We start from the raw sequence: 22,722 nt of genomic DNA, 5'->3' as shown, positions 1-22,722 counted from the left end.
ATTTGGAGATGGCCTTTCCTTATTATGGCATTTCTCAGCCTAGCTGTCTGAGAAACACATACTGAATTCAAGCCTTTAAAAGCCTCATAAGAAAACCTACACATTGTTTACTCTCCCTCTTCTTCCCACCCGCCTTCTAGAAGCTGAGTCTTTGGTCTGCTGCTTTGATCCAAACTCTTCTATACCAGCTACCCCATCACTGTCTCAGAACAGAGGCATCAGGCATCCATCACAGATGACAGGTGAGTAGGTCAAATATAAACTTGTCTACTACTATAATTAGTAATGTCTTTTAGGCCTTCTATCAATATGGTGCTTACTTCTTGGCTCAGATGGGTACTCCTAAATACCAACCTGTAATAGTACTTTGGGGCTTCCCTGGTGGCTCAGCGGTAAAGAATATACCTCCCAATGCAGGAGATGCATGTTGAATTCCTGGGTTGGGAAGATCTCCTGGAGGAGGAAATAGCAATCTGCTGTAGTAGTCTTGCCTGCTAAGTCCCATGGACAGTGGGACCTGGTGGGCTACAGTCCATGGGGCCGCATAAGAGTCAAACACAACTTAGCAACCAAACAACAAAAATAAATACTACTTTCAGATGGAGTCGATACACTCAGCTTCATGGTTTAAACCTTGATGCAAGCAAGAGTTGGAAATCTTTGTAACTGAATGCATATATTTTCAAAACCATGTCACACCAGAATCTTCCCAGAGCTTTCCTAAGACAGAGTCTGAGATACGGAGATGTAGCATCCTTCCTAATAACCCTGTAGGTGGGCTCTTCCCTGGTCTGCTCTCCAATTCAGAGACTGACAGCTGAAGTCTCCCCCACCCTCAGCTGGGACACTGGCTCAGGCGGGATGTGAGCCCTCACATGCTGACTCAGTTCCCACTGGGACAATGACCTTCATGCTACTGAGGATCCAACTGCTACTTTTGTGCACACTTTCTCAATTGCTGTCCTCCACACTCTGAACATTGCTGTGTACAACGTGCCTTTCATCTGTGGGTGAAACCCTCTGCCCACCCATTCTGATGGCATGCAGGCAACCAGACTCTCCTGTCTGCCTTACACCTCTCAAACCCCATCCAGGAAAGCTATCAAAGCCTTACAACTAGTTGCAATCCCTTTCTCAACAAAAGCACACTGCTCTGGCACATCCACACCCCCACTGATGAAAATGACATCTGATGGCTCCATGTTCCACAGAAGAGGAACTTGATACAAACTCCCTGGAGCAAGCAGTGATTGAAGCATTAATAGGCACCCAATACCTGCGTTCGTCCCCACATCATTCCATCACTCTGGATTTCTACACTAAAAGCCTTTAGGGGAATTGTAAAGAATGAAATGCCCTAGGCTGCTTATGTCTACCAAGGATTTCAGGTCGTCTTGGATTGATGGTATAGTAATAGAATGCTGAATTCTTCTCTCTATACAACAATAAATGTAGATAGCCCTGGGAAGAGACACATGACCATCCTTTCTGTCTCCCAGTTCATTTTGTACCAACCGAGATGTACCACAGGTAGGGAATGAGGTACTTAGTATGTACCTGGTGACTTCTGCCTGAATAAAATGGGGGTTGTCATGCCTACTCATTGTACTTGGATCACGTGGAGAATAGATAGGGAATTGTTCTCCAAAAGATTTGCTATGAAATGCTTCTCATACCACCTGAGGGAGGCACTAAGGCAGAATGATGAATTATTCTGTGTGGCTTATGTCAAACCTACTTTTTAGGCTGGGGAAGTAGTCATCAGACAGAAGGGAGAAAACCAAGGCCATCACTGCATGGTTCCCAATTTCAGCAAATGGAGATCCCAGACCATAAGATGCAGAGTATGGAAAAGTCTCCTGATGTCCGCAGCATGGTGGGCAAAGGGGAGCCCCCCCCCCCACCCTTGGCAGGCATCTACCCTAGACCAATGGCTGCAGTTTTCCTAGAGAGTAGGAGCTTTCATACTCTTCTCTGGATAGTAGGAGGTCTTGGTTCTAGGACCTGTGTCAGCCCTCACACCTGGGATAAAAGGTGTGGGATGAGCCGATAATTCTCTGGAAGAGTTCTGCCTCACTCCATTCTTTATCGAATGTCCATCTCAACCTCTCTGTCTCTCTCTCACACACACAGTCAAGCCAGACATGTCTTCACTTGTGTGTTCACTAATCACCCAGCCTCCTACACAGCAATATCCTCCATCCATGGGACACCCACATGTCACACACAGAGCAATTTTAAAAATCCAAGCAGCCCAGGAAACTATCCTTTTCTTCTTTTCGCTCTCATTTTTCCCCTAAAAAAAGGTCTTTTTAAAAAATATATGTATTAAACCAGATCAGTTTTACCTCATATGTTCATGTTGCTGGAGCTGATTGACAAGAAAAACAATCACAAAATAAATATTTTTGTTGGTTTTTTCTTTTTTCTTAAAAAAAAGAAAAACATTTCCCTATACATGGTCTCTAACTTGACAGAGCTGCTTTCTTGGACAGAACAGATGCTGTTGGAAGAGGCGCTCTGACTGGACCATGAGCAGAACATGGAGGCAGCCAGGCCCTGAAACTGGGGAGGTCGAGGAAGCAGAGGAGCTAAGGGAGCGGGTGGGAAACACGGCTGCCTGCCTGCCCTGAGCGGTCCTCTGTGGGCGGGGGCCGGGGGTGGGGGGGGGGCTGTCGCTTGTTTCCCAAGGGAGCCAGCTTGAGGGGCAGTCCGTGTCTGGAGAGCTCAGTGGAGGCAGCATACAAAAGAGTAAGAACCAACGTGGGGAAATCACGAAACAGCGCCATTTTAAGAAATCTGGTTAAAAAGAATACAAAAGTGACTCCACGGAGGGGGAGGTGGTGTTCCTACCCCTCCTGTTGTTCTGTGTTGTTCTCTTAAATGATAAGAATCACTTTCAAGGATTTGTGTGTTGCTGGGTTTGGCTGGTTCTTTCACTGAATCTCTCCCTTGGCTCCTCTCCTTCAACTGCATTCATTTGAGAAAGCACCGACTTTACAGCTTCAGGGCTGCTGAGTGGCCGCCTCCTGGTGCGAGTGTGTGTGTGTGTGGGCACGTGTGTTGTGCATGTGTGCAGTGGTTGCTTCTCTCTCTCCTGCCTGCTTCAGTCCAAGCCCCGAGGTCCCATCTGCTGGGTTCTGACAGTCTTCAGGGAGCACCCTGTTGGCACTAAGATCAGGGCTTGGATGAACTCCGCACCCTGGATTCATGGGTCCCTTCCCTGCCCGGTGCTGGAGTGGGTCCCCCATTAGCTACAGAGTTTGCCAGTCTCATATTCCACAGGGTTTGGCAGCTTGGAGTTGAAAGCCCTCAGAGAAGACTGGATCCTGCCCACCTCGTTGTTGGCCAGCTTGAGCCGATGCCGGAGCAAGCAGGAGAAAAGGTCAAGCCGGACCTTGCCAGGGGGAGAAAGCTGGTTGACCCGGTCCCTAAGCTCAATGAGCTGCAAGAGGGCGGAGTCCTGGGAACCTTGCGTGTATGGGTAGTCTAACTGGAGAATTAAGTCCCGGATGGCATCTGGGTCAAAGGGCAGGCTGTAACCAAAGACCTGCAAGGTGTTGATTTTCATATAGCCCAAGTTCTTGGAGGGATCGGTCATCTCCAGTGGCTCGTAGTAGATTGTCTCGTTGGAGTTGTCATCCAGGGACTTGATTCGGCTCCGTAGATAAACGTGGACCGTCTCAAAGAAGGTCTTCCACCTGTTGCCCAAGGTGATAGTCCAATTTTGGCACTGGGCGGCTGCGTCCACGTTAGTCCTCTCCCAGTCAGGGAAGTTGCCCTCACTCACGGGCATGAACCAGCTCTCAGAGTGGCTGCCCCCGAAGGGGTTGACGTAGATGGCCATGACAGGCTCCAGGGTGCTGTTCTTGGTGAGGCAGATCTGCAGGGACAGGGCCAGCATCACGTGCACCAGCCCAGGCTTGTACTTGTTGCTCTTGAGGGTGAGCAGCATGCGCTTCCTCCAGGAGGGGTCGAACCAGCTGCCCAGACGCATGTCATTGCTGATGAAGATGGAGTGCACCTCGATGCGGCTGTCCCGCTTCTGCAGCAGGTACTTCAGCTCTAGGTCCTGCAGGTCTGTCTCCAGCCCCAGAAAGTTCTCCAGGGACTCGGCTACCTCGGGGCGGCACAACCCCTGGGCGAGCACGTAGCCCGGGTTGCAGCTCCCGCAGCGGGTACTGTTGTCTGGGGCACAGTGGGCACAGGCGGGCCCTTCGCCCAAGGCACAGGGGATGGGGCCCTGGCAGGAAGACTGGTCGTAGGGGCAGGTGCAGCTGTGGCTCTGTTCCAGGAAGGTTCCAGGGAAGGTGCTCTCCCCACAGTAGAGGAGGGACTGGATACGGTTCCACCAGTAGGGCAAGGACCTGTGGGAGGGGAGACAGAAATGAAACAAGAGTCATAGGAAGCCACACACTGCTGCTTCCCTGAGGGTGGCAGGAGGCTGCCTAAAAGGGAAGTTGATGAGGAAGATAAGAGCCCCAGGTTCTCTGAATGAGGGAAACCCTACTGTACCACTTTGGGATGACCAGCACGGCCTGGAGCTGGGTATCTGATGGATCAGCATCAGAAAGGTCTGACATCAAATTTGCACTCATCCCTCCCAAGTACCACCTCATTCCCTCATTCAAAAGCCTGCAGAAGAGCTCAATGTCTTCCATATCCAATCTAGTTTTCAGCCTCTTACGTAAGATCTTCCAACAACTGGCTCTCCAAACTTCCCAATGATGTGCCCACCTCGATCCCTCTTCACAATCCAGATCTGTCCTTTCTAGAACTCTCCGGTCAAGGACAGGACTTCTCTATGGTTGGCTCCCTCATTTCAGTTCTTATGATACCTCCTCAAAGAGGTCTTCCATGACTCCCCTCAAAAGCACCACCCAGCCCCTCTTTGTCATATCACGCTGCTTTGATGTGATCCACAGCCATGATCAGTATCAAAATGGATTGTGTTTGTTTACCATTGACTTGTTCAGAGATGGCTCCCCTGCAAATGCCACGAGAGCAGGGAACTACATTCTTCACCAACACATCTTCAGAAACTAGGACTGTTCCTGGTGCCTGGTAAGCATTTCTTAACTATTACTTGGGGGGGGGAAAAAAAACCTTTCTCAAAAGCCCTTGCTGGTCTGTCCTCTCCACTCATGTGTCCCTTGTCACCTGGGCCTCAGTTAGAGGTGCACCTCTGGGTTCCTGTGAGGGCAGCACCCTCTCCTGGAAGGCTCTGGCTCACAAGCACCAGCCCACTTTCATCTCCTCCTGGACAATCTGGTCAAGACGTCCTTCTCCCAGATGGCTTTTCTCTTGGACCTTTGCTATTATTAGGACATGTCTTCGATTTATGTTCTACCAACATGAATTTGAGCTTCCCAGGTGGAGCTAGTGGTAAAGAACCTGCCTGCCAATGCAAGAGACATGAGAGATGCTGCTTCGATACCTGGGTCGGCAAGATCCCCTGGAGGAGGGCATGACAACCCACTCCAGTAGTCTTGTCTGGAGAATCCCCATGAACAGAGGAGCCTGGCGGGCTACAGTCCATGGGGTCACAAGAGTTGAATACAACTGAAGCAACTGAGCATGCAACATGAAATTAAGTAGCTGCTGCATAGTAATAATTTTCTAGCTTTGGTGTTCCTATATATTTATTATATCTTTCCAATTAACAAATGCTCTCACTGCTTAATCTTAGGCCATATAAGGTAGACTCAACAAAGGCTTGTTGAATGCATGTGTGAATGAGTGATGGATGCTTGAAGGCCAGTGATGACCCAGCCCCCTCTGTTCCTAAGGACACAGCTCCCTTCGCTCCTGTGACTCAGAGCAGAGTTGCTGTTGGAAATGATCTATTGTGTGTGTTTCTCATCATACATAATCAGTGTGTGAGCTTTAACTCCACCCTTTCCTTTCCTCAAAGACTTATTAAAATGGAAATGAGTGAGTGAGAATTAGAGTATTATTAGAGTAACATTCGAATCGACTATAATTTATATAAAAGTAAAATTAGCTTCTCTCTTTTTTTCACTTCAGACACATCTCATAATTGAGACTGAAGCGCAAGTAGGTCAAGATAACGGGAGCCTCTGAAAGGCCACATGTGGGTCCGCACGCCCAGCTCTGCCGTGTTGGACAGGGGCCCTCCAGGGCCTCAGCCACTGTCGTGGGCGGCATGGCTCTGGCTCAGACACAGGGGTGCTCACCTCTCCTTGGGCAGACGGAAGCGGGGCTGCCGGTGACAGCGCTTGCAGAGGTTGAAGAGCCGGCGGACGATGCGATGGGTCTTCTTGAACAGCACTCGCAAGCTGGCTCCCAGCTGCTGGTAGCGGTGCTGGAGGCTGGTGTCCACCGCCCAGAACTGGGAGATGGCTGTGGAGTTCAGGAATCTGTCATCCGGCAGCCGCTTCAGCAGGGCCTGGAATTCCTCTGTGGTAAGGACACATGGGCTGAGCTGAGGGGGTGCCCTTCAGACCCTGGGTGGGCAAGAGCCCCCTCTACCCCCAAGACCCAGCTTACCCATCCATCACTGTATGAGGCAGGAGGCTTCACACCATTCTCCCAGGACTTTTGATTTCTTTCTTTTTAAACAGCTTTACTGAGAAAGCTGTTTATGATTGACATACCATAAGATAAGGCTCCAGGATTCTTTCCCCTCTATCCTAATATACTTCTGAATTTCAAAAAACATCTCTGTCACCACCCATGTGGCCAGTGACCTTGGGACACATCTCTTTTGCCATTAATACCTCCTTATAAATTATGCACAACCTTCTTGGATCACACCACAGCCCCCTTAGGGAAGCTGGTTAAGGTGAGGGTGGGCAAGACTGGCAAATGTGGGCACAGAAGACAGAACACCCACCTCAGAAGTCTTAGAAGGCTTTCAGTTCCTGACACCAGCCTCTCCCCACAACATCCTTCTCTCTGACTCTAGCACATCCTTCCTCTTTTGAGATTCACCCCTTGACCAGATTAAGGACTTCCTATAGCTCAAACAGTAAAGAATCTGCATGTACTGCAGGAGACCAGGGTTCGATCCCTGGGTCGGGAAGATCCTCTGGAGAAGGGAACGGCAAACCATCCAGTGTTCTTGACTGGAGAATCCCATGGACAGAGGAGCCTGTCAGGCTACAGTCTGTGGGGTTGCAAAGAGTCAGACGTGACTGAGCGACGAACACACACACCTTGGCTAGATATCCATACTGTTTTGAAGTTAGTCCAGAAGCAGAGTGCTTTCTGGTTCTTAGCTCCTACTACAGGTCTGAGTTCTCCTCAGAGCTTCCTGGGAACAATGTGTTTTCTGAAGTCATGCTCAGATCTCTGTCCACAAATCTGCTTTCACTTAGGACCTGCAGCCATCAGGTCTCCTGATAGCAGTCCGAATAGCCCTCCTTCACTCATTAGCAGTAACTCAGTGCTGAGAGCCCATAGTCCTTGCCTCCATACTCGAGCATCCCACTACCGTCTGAACTACCTTCCCATACTACCATCCCAATGCCACCACCCCGGTCCAGTGCAGCCAGGGTTGCTACTCTCCTCAGCTACTGAATACCTTGTCTAAGACTTGAGCTGGCAGTGCCTGGGTCCTCCACTCTGATTCTGATTTCTCCAGCCCCTGGTTCTTCATCCCCCACCCAGATAACTGGAAAAATCACACCTAGTAATGACATTAACAACTAGGATATGCATAATTCTTCTTATAAAACACTTAAGTATACAAAACGGCACAGAGAATATCAAAATAAACTCCCACAAGTCCACCACCTAGATCTTGCCATCTTGCTATATTGAATTCAGATTTTTTTTGAAGAAATGGGCAAAGCAAATATACTTGAAGGCCCTAAACTTCCCCTCTGTATTTATCTAGATGTAACTACTCTCTTGAATGTTTTCTTTATCGTTATCATATATTTTTTAACATTTTCTGTGAATACATTTATCCATGAAAATATTAAGTATTGGCTAGTATGTTTTTAAACATCAAGTAAATAGTACTAAATATGCATTATGTTAATAATGTATTATAGTATTATATATAAGTATTACATAAATATAAATATGTAACACATAGCCTTTTTCATTTGCCTTGTTTTATCCAATATTGTTTTCTGAGACATAACTATTATTCATGTAGTAGTGAAATGTATATCATGCAGAGTTCTTTATAATTTCATCCACATTGTTCCATATGAGTCTTCCATCCACCGATTGCTATCATTTTCCTACATTTACAGATGAAGAAATGGAGGCACTGAGTGGCTGCATGGCTAAACCAGTCATACAAAGGGTCAGTAATAGAGAGTATTAGGTCTGCCCAAGATGTTACAGCAAAATACAACAGAATGGATGGCTTATAAACAACCAAAATACATTTCCAGGGGCTGGAAGTCTAAGGTCAAGAGGCTGTGGCCAGGTTCTGGTGAAGGTCCTCTCCTGAGCTGAAAATGGCCGAATTCCTGCTGGATCCTCACGTGGTGGAAGAGGTAAGGGATCTCTCTGGGACTCCTTTTATATGAGAGTGCCAGTCCCATTCATGAGGATTCTGCTCTCATGACCTAATCACTTTCCCAGGTCCCCACCTCCTAATACCATCACCTTGGGCATTAGATTTTCAACATATGAATTGGGGGCAGAGACACAGACATTCAATCTGTAACACAGAATAAGAACTCAAAACCCAGTCCTCTGAGTCTAAGTCTCAAGGTGACACTGATACCAGTTATGCTTGTGCCAAGTAAGCAGTCACCAGCATGAACTAGTGACTCTAGACACATGCTATGCACCTCACTCATTCAACCAATATTCACCGTGCACCTGACGTGCAGGGATGGTGGACTCTGTGGCAAACAAGATAGATGAGGTTTATGGCCTTGATTATATTTACCTTAGCTTGAAATGCATCTCTTTGGTAGGTATTAGGTCTATTTGCATATACAACAAAAGAAAGCGACTGAGACTTGGGGTGGTGATATAACCTGCTAGAGGTCACAGGCCAGTGACGTGGCTGAGTCAGGAACCAAGCTGAGTGTCCCGTGGAGTACCTCATGACCTCCTCCCATTCACAGGGAGGAAATCTGGGCCAACCCACTGCTCACCTGACTCCTCGAACTGCCGGTTGTGAGTCGCCCAGGAGTCCTGGATCTGCAGCAGGCTGTCCTCCATGGCCTGGATGTCGGCATCAGGACAGTTGCATTCTGGGAAGGTGGGGCTGCACTTGCACCAACAGTCATTCCCCTTGCAGATGAGCTCACCCTCGGAGCTGCAAGTGATGTAGCTGAGTGCAGCGGCCACAAAGCGCTCACGCAGGTACTCGGGCAGCAGCACCTGCAGGCCTAAGGAAAAGATGGATCAGGGAAAACTGCCGGGCGGGACCCGTGGGTACTCGCCTTCACACACCCGAGGCTGCAGAGTCCCTGGCTGGAGTTCTGCTGACTTGTACATCCTGGGTCCAATGATGGGCACCCCAGGCCTGATCCTGCTAAGCTGGTTGGGACAGAGGGTTACTGCTACCCCTGTGACAGATGGGGTACGTCAAAGCTCAAGGCTTGGTTGAACCCCCACATCAGCCAAATTGAGAACCTGCCTATCAAATGAATGGGCTTCTTGGCTACACGTCAGCATTTCTAGGATAGAAATGCAACGGTGTTTCAGATAAAGGAAGAGCTTAGAGTCCTCATGGGGGAAAAACATCAAGGCTTGTTGGACTTTTTGCTCTGCTTCCAAGGGCCATTCTATCTCTAACTTCTCTGAGATGAGCAGCGGGCCTCCTAGGATATTACTAAATGCTGACCCTCCTGGGCCTCCCACCTTAGCCCTGAAGATCAAGGAGGCTGCCCTGCTTAGGAGGTACGGACAGGTGTTGTGGGTATGTAGTGGCCAGGTATGACACCAAGTAATACTTCCCATATATGACTGCAGGTAACACTTGTGGTCATACCGAGGCTCTTATAGGTGAGGAAGTCCAATCCTCCTGAGCACAGTGGTCTGCCCAAGTCACAGTGCTAGTAAAGCCACTTGGTGTCAGACTGTGCCCTTGTCCCCTTGGGTCCTACCCAAGGGGTGTCAGACTGGCTGCCCATCTCAGGCTTTCACTCTTGATGAGATATGAAAGCAAGGTGGTGGTAGATGCCCCAAGTTAGATATAAATGCTCAGCTCCTTTCTAATTAGCTGCCTCTGGTCTTGAATATAATCCACTCAGTTACTCCAAGATTCAGTTTTCCTACCCATCTGTGGTGCCTGCTTGCGAAGTCACTTCAGTCATGTCTGACTCTTTGCAATCCTAAGGACTGTAGCCCACCAGGCCCCTCTGTTCATAGGATTTCTCAGGCATGAATACTGGAGTGGGTTGCCATGCCCTTCTCCCAATCCAGAGATTGAAACCATGTCTCTTGTGTCTCCTGATTGGCAGGCGGGTTCTTTAACACTAGCACCACTGGAGTGGTGGACATTGGTTTATCAGCAGCAGGATAGACTCCTAGTTGGCTTCTAGCTAGACGTGGTGGCTGTTGGAAGCCTATGAAGAGGTGAATGAATCACAGGCATGCCTTGGGATGCAAGCTGGCCAGGTTCGAGGTAAGACCCACAGGAGGCTCCCTGAATAGGGACCCTAGGAGACACTGTGCCAAGACAGTGAGGGACGAGAGGACTTCTGGATGGGATGGGCTCCCCTTTCATCAAATATCTGCCGGCTCTTTATCGTCACACCCTTGACCTTGGCAGGAAATCAGAGTCCAAAGGATGTATCCTGGTGTCAGCAGACCTTAAAATAAAACTTAGAATTGCAGCTGTAGTAGATGTTTGTTGCTCTTGTTTGAGATCTACTCCTGTTCAGAACTGCTCCTACATTTCTCTTTCCTGACGATGTCCCTGCAGTGGCACTTGGGCAGCCCTCCCCATGTACCCTGTCCACACGTGCTTGCTTCCCACACTCACCCCTCTCCAAGCCCTTTCCTCTCACCTCCCCCATTAGCTCCCTCCTCCTCCCCATAACATTTCCCATTGCTATAAAATAAGTGCCCTGAGCAATGTCTGCATGAGTGATGGGCTATAAAATTAAATGGCATAAACTATTCCAAATGAACCACCAGACACTCTGAACTTCACTCATCGCTAATTTCCAGACACAAACCCATTCCACCCAGGGACCTAGGAGAAGAGGGATGCTAATTGCATTGTGAGGCTTTTAAGAAAGGAGGCTTTTCCTCCTTTTTATTATGTTTCTTGATGCCTAAAGCATTCAGGGGTTGCATCTGACTTAGGTTGGCTGGAATTTGTCATCGTAGATCCTGGGTGAGGGCTATTGATTTTATAATACCAAGACAATCATATCTTAAACAGAGTTCAATTCCATTAGGCCTTAAGAAGAATGAATGTTCCCCACTGCCAAACAGCTCTGACTCCATCTACATAGCTCTGCCCCTGGGATGCTTGGGGGACACCTGAGTGCATCCCCTTATCTCCCAGCCTCCAGACCTAGTGTCATTCCTGTTCCTTTTGCCTTTCTGTTTCTGCTTGTTCTGTCCCTGGTTGAGGCTCCCATTCCTTTCAAACTCTTCTCCTGGCTTTGATCTCCCATGGAAGGATGCAGACTAGTAACAAAAGGTAGGGACCATTCTCAGGATAACCAGTAGCCCCACGTTTTGTGTAGCTCTTAGTTGAGCTAGAGATGATGTCCCATGATCGCTCTGCAAAGACCAGCTGTTCCCCACTGTGTCCTTAGGATAAAGCAGAGGGTTCTTTGGACAACAAGGGAGATTGCCCAGCTAGATCAAGGCATAGAAGGATGGGTGTGCTCTTACAGTAGCATAGTGACAGAGATCTTGGGCAGGACTGGGAGGTAGGAGGATTCAGGCGTCAAGTGGTTTGAGCAATGATTGAGGTGTAAAGTAAACCATGAAAACCAGAAGTTTTCTCCAAAGAGTGATGGGAAGTTGTTAATTACAGGTCCCAGAACTAGGGGTTCAGTTCAGTTCAGTCACTCAGTCGTGTCCGACTCTTTGCGACCCCATGAATCGCAGCACGCCAGGCCTCCCTGTCCATCACCAACTCCTGGAGTTCACTCAGACTCACGTCCATTGAGTCAGTGATGCCATCCAGCCATCTCATCCTCTGTCGTCCCCTTCTCCTCCTGCCCCCAATCCCTCCCAGCATCAGAGTCTTTTCCAATGAGTCAACTCTTTGCATGAGGTAACCAAAGTACTGGAGTTTCAGCTTTAGCATCATTCCTTCCAAAGAAATCCCAGGGCTGATCTCCTTCAGAATGAACTAGGGGTAGTTCTTGTCTTTGGAAGGGTTTAGCCAAATGGGGCAGATGGGACCTTTTCCTTTGGGTGATCTAAACTTTTTCTTTTTTTTAACCAGCTATGGAAAGTGTGAAAATCACCACAGGGTACCTTACCGAGCAGCTGCACCTTGTTCTCTGGACTCTGTACCAGAACAGAGCTGACTGAGTCCAGGTTGTCGTAGTTGCTGCAGCCCAGGGGGCCAGTTCTGGTCTCCGTGACCTAGAGAAGGAAGGGCGGGTTTAGACAACAAGCCAAGGCTTTCCCTTTGCCCTGCTCTCTTCCGGTCAGCCATTCTCAGGCTCTGTGTCCTGTCCTGGACTGGCCCAAGGAAGGACATGGCTCGTCCTACCCTGGGAGCATGAAGCCACTTTTCCCCTTGTTCTGAGACAGGGAATATCAGTGGTGTAGGCTGGCAGCAGCAGCTGTCCAGAAGTGCAAGCCTTTCAGAGAAGCCAGGGGGACTTTGTGTCTGAAAAAAAGAAACAGTGTAGGAAGAGGAAGCTGAGCCTCCACACTGGAGTTCCCCCATCTCCTCCCCCAGAGGAAGACCGGAGGCCAGATGCAGATGCTGTCAGCCCACTGGCCAGCCCAGCTGTAGCCACTTGATGTGGTGCTCACAGGCTTTAGGGATCCCAAAGATGAAACACACTAGAGAAATATGAGTTATGAGTATTATTATTAATATTAAACATTTAAGTTCCACCTCGGCACTGAGACGTCCTTAGAGAAAATCAGCCGTGGGCTTACTGCATATTTTAATAAGTATATTAAATATACATAATCTCTTATAGCTATGTAATATTCCAAAACACCACAGAGTCATGTTAAAATATTATAAAGTTGGACTATCAGTTTTTCCCTGATGTTTAAAGTATAAGATGAAAAATGGGGAGCTTTAAATGCACTGAAATAATTATGTAATAAGACTGATGGGGACCTGAGGCCCTTTCTTTTCAGGATCTCGGGAGGCTCTGCCAACAATCAATCAACCAATCAACTGGTATTTATTGGGCAGCCACTGTTCAATTCCCTGCAATTTATCAAACATTCATAGAGTGCCTTTCTCAGAGTTCTTCAAGGAAGTCGGCTCTGATACCTCTGACCTTCTCGCCTAGCTCCAGGCACCTCTGCTCTGCAGCAAGCAGATGACTTGGAGTTTTTCATCCTTTTCTGCAAGTATTTAAAGCCTGAGTCCTCCACACATGAAAGGCTCCATAGAGGTCAATTCATAGTTATTTTGCTCATGAGGTTGTCAACAGCAATTAACGCAGTGGCTGGCACCTAATACGTACTCAATAAATTAGAGTGTGTGTGAGTAATATGTTTCAGGCTTTGAGGGGTGGAGAGGTAGACACAAAGATGTACAGGTTATATTGTGTATCCTCCAGGAGGTTACAACCTATGGGAAGACAGGTACATACCCAACTGATTGATACACCTCCAGGTGGGGAAGAGGCAACGTGTCATAATGAGCCCTGAGGAAAGTGCAGTTCTAAGCAAGGGAAGGAGTTTCAGAGGAGAGAGCAACTGAGTTGTTCCTTCAAGATGAGTAAAACATGGACAGGAAGAGAATGGAGGGGAAGTACTCTCAGAAAAAGAAGGGGCGGCATGATCTACAACATATGGGCTTGATAGTGTGAGATGTAATGTGTCTGCCACTCTGCCAGTTATCACAGTGAATTCCAAAGTGTAAGTGACATCATTAAAGAGAATTTAGTATAGTTAGTCCTGAAAACTACATTTGGAACACAGTAAATGAGAGATGGTGTGATACTAATACAGTGAAGAGAGAAAAGGGAAAAAAACGTTGTTGCTTAAAGTAGTAGGAAAAGGCTTCATGGAGGAGGTGATCCATAAATTGGTCTTAAAGGATAAGAGCGAAGAGGAGAATTGGAAGAGAAAGACTACAGGGCAAGCAACAGATCCTGGGCATGAGAAGCAGCAAGACCCAGCCTGGATGGGGAATAGGATCAAGGCCATGACAGAGGCAGGAAACCCCTCTACAGTTCCCAGGCTCATCCTCCAAGATCGTCCCATTTAACCTTCACACTAACTCTGAGACAGATTGCACTACTATCATGTTTCAGGGAAAGATACAAGGTTTAGGAAGATACTGGGCCCAAAGACTCAGCACTATTGAGTAGATGAGACAGGATTTTGACTTCTGAATCCTCAGACTTCAGTTCCTGGCCCCAGTGTCTCCTGTGAGGGCATATCAAAGGGCTGCTGAAAATGGAGTTAAACGCATGTAGATGACATCACTCCAAAAAACAAGTGTCAACAGACCAGCTCATCCAAAACATTTTAGTGATCTACCCTCTCTGCAGAAGGTGAACAAGGCATAAGACAAATTGTATAGACTTCTTTTATTTTTTATTGGAATATATTTGCTTCACAGTGTTGTGTTAATTTCTACTGTACAGCAAAGTGAATCTGCTATAAATATACCCATATCCCCTCTTTTTTGGATTTCTTTTCCCATTTAAGTCACCGCAGAGCATTGTATAGAGTTCCCTGCTATATAGTAGGTTCTCACGAGTCATCTAATTTGTGCATTGTATCAGAAGACTTTAGATATTATGATTACAGATGAGGAAATCAAGACCAGATAGGTTAAGTGATTTCTTCAAGGTCACACAGTCAGCTGCAGGGCTACGGTTCATTTGACTCACTCATTCTTTCTTTCACTCATTTATTCATTTATGAAATATTCCAGGAGAATCCAAAACTCACAGTGAGCCAGTCACAACCATAAGGAGTTTACAGACAAGTGGAAACATGTTTATACTGACATAATCCCAGTGTTATACATGAGCCTCCCTCCCTCCACAGGTGGGCACTTGGTGCTGAATAATGTCTCTGTATTGAGTGAGTTGGCGACTGGCTACTGCAGTGGGAAGGCAGAACCAGGATTATTTCAAGGTAAAGCTTTCTTTATCTATATGGTGCAAAAATTCCTATAGGAGCTGTGGCCAAGGACTAGCCCAGCTATTCGGGGAAGCCTGTCTCTCTTGGAATGGAGTGGGCTGAAAGACAGAGTGGGATGGGGGTGTGTGGTATTTGGGAGGTTTGCCTGTCCCCGCCTCCAGGTAAGCTGGCCACCACACTGCCACTGAGTTCTGCACTGGCTTTTCTACCCACCCACTCCCAGCATCGGGTCCATGCAGGGAGAAAGCTACATGCCTTATGCAGAAGTAGGACAACTCCCAAGGGGGTGAACAGAGCACAGCAACTTTCCGCTCTTTCATTCCACCCTGTCCCTCCCTCCCTACCACTGATTCATCTGCCCCCTCCCCAACCTCACCACCATCTTGTTCAACATTCTAGGGCCGGCTCCCATGCAATTTTCTGACCTTTACTTGCCCATTTCCGAAGATCAGTTCTAAAGAGAATAATCAATTAGGTGAGTCATTGAAAGGGTGTGTGTAGCTCTACTTTGTTAATTGCAGCACAAGGATGGGAACAAGGAAGAGATAGAAACTGCGATCCCCCTGTTCATTTCTTGTTAGAGGGAATGATTCAAGCCAGATCTCCACAAGTGAGGAAGGCTCACTCAGGTTTTACCAGATCCCAGAGTCACTGCCCTTTCCATGGCTCCTCTGCCCTGAGCCACCTCTGACCTCCCAGAGAAGCAAGGAGGTGGGAAGCAGGAGGGGAGCTGTAGAGGGTCCTCTTGCAGATGGTGCCTGAGCACTGACTTGACAAGCGGGATGAGCCAAGGACCCCTGAACCTGTGGAGTGATGAAAGTCCCAGAGTCCCTGGCAGGTTGATCCAGGAAACCCTGTGTCTCTCCCTGTAGAAGAGGCAGACAGCTTTGGTGGATTATAAAGAGGGCCAGCAGAGGTAATGGAAAGTGCAGCTCAAAGAGAGCCTCAGATAAGCTTTCAGAAAGAGAAAATAATTGTGTGCTAATTGGTCTGTTGACAGAAACCGTCCTGCCTTCAGAAAGCCCTGATGGATCTCAGGTTCATTAGCACATCCAATTTCCCATAAATGCCGGATTGTGCAAAGCCTCATTCGGGTGAGCCTGCTCTCCTCCCCTTGCCCTTCACTCTCTGGCTGCTCCCATCCTACCTGGTGGGGAGGGGGGCTGGCTTGCTGCACAGCTAAGCTCCAGTAAAATGGGCTTCTAACTGTGGCGATAGGGCTGGCCAGAGAAGCACATCTGAGAGTGTGTGGGATTCAAAGAGCTGCAAATTGAATCCCAGGCTGCTACAGGCAGGAATCTGGACAAGTCACTTTAAGGATGCTTATGAGAACAGCTCCCTCTTGCCATCCTGAGGTCTATGCAAAATTGTGTGTGGGTTCTTTTCAGGCAGTTCAGGAGCCTCTCAGACTCCCCGCCAATTCCTTCCTCAGTCTTCAATTAAGTAGAGGGTGAGTCACAACTGGGGTTTCCCAGGTGGTGCTAGTGACAAAGAACCTGCCTGCCAGTGCAGGAGATAGAAGAGGTACAGGTTCAACTCCTGGATGGGGAAGATCCCCTGGAGGAGGACCTGGCAACCAACTCCGATATTCTTGCCTGGAGAATCTCTAGGACACAGGAGCCTGGAAGGTCACAGGCCATAGGGTCTGCAAAGAGTCGGACACAACTGCAGTGACTTAGCATGCACACATGAGCTACAACTACAAAATACGCCCCTGCCCTCTTCTGGGCTTTTATCCCTTCCCAGGAATTATGGATAGGATGAATCTGTGTTCAGCCCTTTCCAGTTTGCAAAGTGTTTACATGTAAACCATATCATTTGGTGCCACCTGATCCTATAGCAGAGTCAGGGGTGATATTCACAATATGTTATTCACAGTATGTATCAGCAGGGAGGACAGGGGTGTGCTCACTAATCAGAAGAGGTGTCAGCTATAGGGCCATAGTGAGGTGCAATGATCCCAATGTGCATCAGTCCTCTGGTTACTATTCGGGGAGATCCTGGGGTTCCAGGGGAGGGATAAAGGTGGTTAGAGCGGCACATAGCAGACTACATGAAGATGACTCACCACTGTATGGTGGCCGAGTCAGCTGAATCTCAGTCCTGTACAGGTGAGTCAAATAGTTGGTAAATCCAGGTCATGGAGTTTAATAACTAACGTCTCAAGGTCACAGGAATAGTAAATATCAAGGCTGAAACCCAGTCCCTGTCTTCTCACTTGAGGAAGTTCCTCTCCCATTAAACCGGGCAGCCTGCCAGCCCCATCAGGCACTTTAGTGGGTGTCTCACCACACACCCAGCACAGCGAAGAGACCTGGAACTGTATGCGTATGACACTCCCTGCTGCCTAAGCCCGATGTTGCGTGTGGGGAGGTGGAGACAGGCGCAGAAACAGCTGCAGTCTAACGTGACACATCCTGGAACAGAGATGTGTACTGCCCACGGCAAACCTTGCACCAGAGGGGGTGTTCAGTGGGGTCTTGGGCATGTGTTAGATAAACAAAAGTGGGTAGGGTGCCTCTTTCTTGCCGTTAGTGAAAAGAAGTTGCTAACAAAGGGTAGAAAGTAAGAGCACCTCTGCTTAGAGAAACAAGAAACTGGCAGATTGACTCAAGAGTTTTTCCTTCACCAAAGTTGAGCAGGTGGGCAGACCCCCTCACCCCCACCTACCTCCACCCAGAATACTGACTGTGCTGGAAGCCAGCTCATCCCCTGCAAAGGAGCCTTCAGTAGAGGAAGCAGGTGGCAGGGCTGCAGCACCAGCAGCAGAGTTTGAGCTCGCAAGGGTGTGCTACTGTGGGGGGGTGGGGTGTGGGGGGTGCTGTCTGGATTTGCAAGTGCTGGGTGTTAAAGCAAAGAGGTGGTCTCCAGTGGGGTACCATTACTATCAGGATGGAATGGTCAGGTCAACCATATGGAGGGAGCAGAGCCATGGGATGGGATGCCAACACCTCCCTTTGCTCCCTGGTCTAGGGTATGCCCTTTAGCAAGGACTGGGTTATACTGAGAGGTGGAATAAGACACTAAATGCCCTTTTTTTTCATGGTTCTCTGAACTATATAGCCCATGGGGAGCACCCATGGTGCTCCCAAACAGAAATAACTCCAGGTCAAGTAGCCCAGTGGAAACTGAACAAGTCATCTTCCCACCTGTGACTCAGGAATTCCAAGAATAGGCTTCTGAGTATGGTGGCCCCTCTTTGGAGGAGATGGACAGCAACTCTAGTTCTAGGATGTGCATCTACAGGCGTATAACAGACAGGATTTGAGTGCCTGCCCACCTCTCACTGTCACCACAGTCCTTGCTAAAGAGGTGAGTCCAGGAAGCCATGGCTGAGATAACTCCCCGTCTTTGTGCTGGACTAAGGTGAATCCTGAACCAGGTTCCTCTGGGGAATTCAGAACTATGATACTGGCCAGGTGAGGGAAAACTTAAGGGGTAATTATGGAGACTTATGAAATTCAGAGTAACTAAAGCACCTACTATGTACCAGGAGGAGAAGGCAATGGCAGCCCACTCCAGTACTCTTGCCTGGCAAATCCCATGGACCAAGGACCCTGGTGGGCTGCAGTCCATTGGGTCGATAAGAGTCGGACACAACTGAGCTACTTCACTTTTACTTTTCACTTTCATGCACGGGAGAAGGAAATGGCAACCCACTCCAGTGTTCTTGCCTGGAGAATCCCAGGGACAGCGGAGCCTGGTGGGCTGCCGTCTATGGGGTTGCACAGAGTCGGACACGACTGAAGCGACTTAGCAGCATGTACCAGGAACTGAGACTGCTACAGTGAACAAGAGAGGGCTCTTTGTCCTGATGGCACTGGCTGAGACAAAACAGAAAGATAACGTTCAGCCAGGTCCAGCTTCAGAGCAAGAAAAAGCTAAATGCAGGCCGAAGTCCGTGGCATACAGAAAGTCTAGAATAAACAGAGGCAAGAACTTGAACTAGAGAAGCAGGAAGGTGAAGCAGGTAGAGATGAAAATGTAGAGATGTATTACAACAAGAAACAGAGCATCTTGGGAGTGTTACTGTCCTTTTACTATGCCCATGGGTCTACACTGGATCCAGTGTCTTGTTTTTAAGAGCTCTGTTATCCTTCACCAGAATCCTCTTAGCAGACAATCCTGACATTCAAGCTACCTTTTTCTTTCAACTTAACATGCTCACATGCAGTTGCACACACACTGAGCCCAACCTTTGTGATAAGTGGGGTCCGTGACTCATTCATCCAATGAACCTTGACTCATGACCCATAATGTGGCAAGCTCTGTACTCCTACTGGGAACCAAAGATGCCTAAGACCCAGTCCCTCCCATAAGGACCTCAGAGTCTCAGAGGTCCTCTTGTTAATGAGCACTCAGTTCAAATGACAATCCCTATAAAGGAGGCATGCTTGAAATACCAAAGAGGGGCATTTAACTACCTTGGCAGTCAGGAATGGCTTCATGAAAGAGTTACCTTTTTGAGCCAAACAAAGAAGGGGTAGGAAGAGCCACTCAGGTAAACAGACAACCATTGCAAGCAAAAAAGAGCAGGTGCTGGGGAAGGGAGACACAAGAAAATGGTATAAATGGTTAGTGAAGGGTTGTGACAGGGGCCAGGGCAGCGGGGGAAGCAAGGGTTGAGAAGAGTGTAAAAGGATTGCTTGGAGCTAAAACTAAGAAGACAACAGGCACAGTAGGTCTTCAATTGCCTTCCCATCTTGTTAAGCAGAAGAATTATTCCTTTTCAAGGTCCAGTTGCTCATGCTGTCTATATATTTTCTTATTAGATCTTCCCAGAAATCCTTCACAGTAGAAATTATTCTGATTGTTCAATGATTTTAGAAGGAACTAATTGGAGCTCAGAGAAGTTTGGTAAGTTGTTCAAAGCCTTGCCATGAGCTGAGCTCAGACTCTTGGGTTCTTTCCCATGCATCACACTACCTCCCTGAATGGGAGATGAGCCATACCCCATGTATAGTCAGGAACCACTGAAGGAGTTTAAGCAGTGGAATGATATGATTTGTACTCATGCAAGCAGCATAGATGATGAATCAGGGAGCAGAGTGGAGAATGAGGATGGGAAGACTAATTATGCAAGAAAATCAGGTAAGAGTTGATGACATTCTGAATGGCCATGAGCACAGAGAGGAGGCAATAAGTGAGCTGAAGACATGACATGCAAGGGAGTGATTCTAGTGATGGATCTAGGGATCTAAGATGGACAACCAGGCCCTGGAGGAATGATAGAGAAAAGCTGGTCAGGTCAAAGGCTAGAAAGGGACATTAATGGGACCACAGGGTTATTCATCCAGGTCTACCTTTCATGAATGGATAAGGCCAATTCTTCTTCAACTTTAACACAGCCCACTAGAGGGTTGGAGAGGGGGCTTCTACATAGCTCTGTCTTCTTAGTAAAACCCACTCCATGCTATTACAGTCCTTCTTTTATCAGTTTAAGCTGAGACACCAGCCTCCAAAATGTACCCCAAGTCTGCCTGAACATCTGTCTTCCTCCTCTCTCAGACTCTCACCCCAGACCCTGGACATCCCCCAACCTGACCCCTCCTCTCCACTTATGCTCCATCATGCCCTCTGAATCTCATGATCAGTCCTGGCAAGAACATCTATAACCTCAATCTATTCTCAGGAGTCCACCTCACCTTTTTGTCCTAAGCACAACTTGGCAGCTTCTGAGGACATGTCTCCCCCACAGTCTTCTCTAGGACCAATGGTCCTCCTTCCTCTCTAACCTCTGGCCCCTCTGAGGTCAGAACCCTCAGGACTATCATTCACTACACCTCCATATCGCAATCTATTTTTCTTGTTACTCCCTCTCCCTCACTAAGGATTTTCAGAGTTTAGCTTGCTTATCACCATCTTTCTTACCACAAACAGATCTGAATCATTCCTGATGACTTCAGCATCCATGTAGGTGATCCTTTAATACCCTGCCCTCCTCACCTCCTCATCTTGTCCTCCAGTGAACCCCATCTTGGCCTCCCATGCCTATGGTCATGCCCCAGAACCTGACCCTCTGTAACTGCTATATTAAACATCACACACTTGTACCTCCTCTAGTCTCTTCCCTGTAACAAGTCATCAAACCTATTTAGACTTCCAATCTTTTGACCTAGTCAACTTTTCACTTTCTATCATCCCCTAATGGTTTCAAATCCCTTGATCCATCACTATAATCACTCTTTCTATATACTTTCAACTCTCTTGCCTATTTTTCCTTTCATCTTGTACACATACACACACACACACATATCTTGGTTTAATTCAACTCTCCATCTATCTCATGCTTGTCTGAACATGAAGGGCTGAATATAGCTGATAAAACTCACAACTCTGCTGATTGGCCTCATGTAACAATTATGACCATGGGCCTCAAATGGGCCTTTTGTGCCCCTCGACAATTCACTCCATTTATCTAGTCAATTGATAACCTTAACTCTCTGAAAAACCATTTCATACATTCTTTTCTCAGCAATTCCTTCTTTCATTTAGCCACGGACTTTGCTTGTTTCATCAAGGAAATGGAATAAATCAGAAGAGAATACCCGTGTCCCCCACCATCACAGCTGTCTTCTCACTGCGTGTGTGCTGTGTGCTCTGTACTGCCTCGTGCTACAAGGGATGCAGTGTCTGTGCTCCTATGTGAGGCCTGCCACGCCACTCCTGCCTGGAGTAACCACCTCTCTCACCTCCTCAATTGCTTCGGCAGTCATCTCCCGTCTCTCCTGCACCATGATTTCCCCCCTCTCTACTGAGTCATTGTAATTAACATACCAATATCTTGGAATATCTCCCATTTTTAAAACAAAAACACAAGCTCCCTTGATCCCACATCACTCTCCAGCCATCACCTATTTTTCTATTTGCCTTTATAGCACAACTTTTCAAGGACTGTCTCCACGATTCTAATGCTCACTCCACTCTCTCTATTGAACCTTTTCTACTCAGCCTTTTATACCTTTCATGCCACTGAAACTACTCTTATTTAGGTTACCAGTTAGCTCCACACTGCCAGGTTGAAGGTCATATTCACAATCTGACTGCTTAAGCTGCCTGCTCCTTCTTTTGGAAAGCCCTTTCTTCACGTGGCTTTGTAATCCAACTTTGGTTCTCCTCTTACCTTTATGCTCTGTCTCAGCCTCCTTTGTTGAATCCTCCTCATTTGGCCCATTGCTGAAAACTGATGTACTTCATGATCCAAAGCCCTAGGTCCAGTTTATCAGCAGCATTCAGTCCTCAAGTGATCTCACTTCATCCTTTCCTATAGTTTTAAATACCAACTACACATGTGGATATATTTGCATGCCAAACTTACACCTCCAATATCGACCTCTCTCTTGAAATCCTGGTGTGTATAGCTGATCGCCTGTTAGATATCTAATAGGAATGTCAAATCCAGTGTGTCTAAAACTGAACTCTTGATTTCTCATTTCTTTCAGATCGGCACCTCGCCCCAGTGTTATCTGTTAATGAAATCACTGTTCATCATGTTACTCAGGCCAAAAATCGTGT

The 22,722-nt window shown here is 47.7% G+C and overlaps 1 protein-coding gene across 1 annotated transcript in view; it reads right to left on the bottom strand.

Moving 5' to 3' along the window:
* Positions 1–2,403: 2,403 nt before the first annotated feature.
* BRINP2 (BMP/retinoic acid inducible neural specific 2) overlaps positions 2,404–22,722 on the bottom strand; it is a 142,564-nt gene continuing 122,245 nt past the window's right edge. Inside the window, exons 5-8 of the mRNA XM_061383287.1 lie at positions 12,393–12,498; positions 9,090–9,326; positions 6,198–6,420; positions 2,404–4,367 (exon numbers count right to left, since the gene is read on the bottom strand). Coding sequence (XP_061239271.1) covers positions 3,251–4,367; positions 6,198–6,420; positions 9,090–9,326; positions 12,393–12,498 — 1,683 coding nt within the window. The 3' untranslated portion in view covers positions 2,404–3,250. The remainder of the gene's footprint in view (positions 4,368–6,197; positions 6,421–9,089; positions 9,327–12,392; positions 12,499–22,722) is intronic.

This window comes from Bos javanicus, chromosome 16, assembly GCF_032452875.1.
Source record: "Bos javanicus breed banteng chromosome 16, ARS-OSU_banteng_1.0, whole genome shotgun sequence".
Lineage (NCBI taxonomy): Eukaryota > Metazoa > Chordata > Mammalia > Artiodactyla > Bovidae > Bos > Bos javanicus.
The sequence above is the reverse complement of the archived record's forward strand: the minus strand, read 5'-3'. Positions and strand labels throughout refer to the sequence as shown.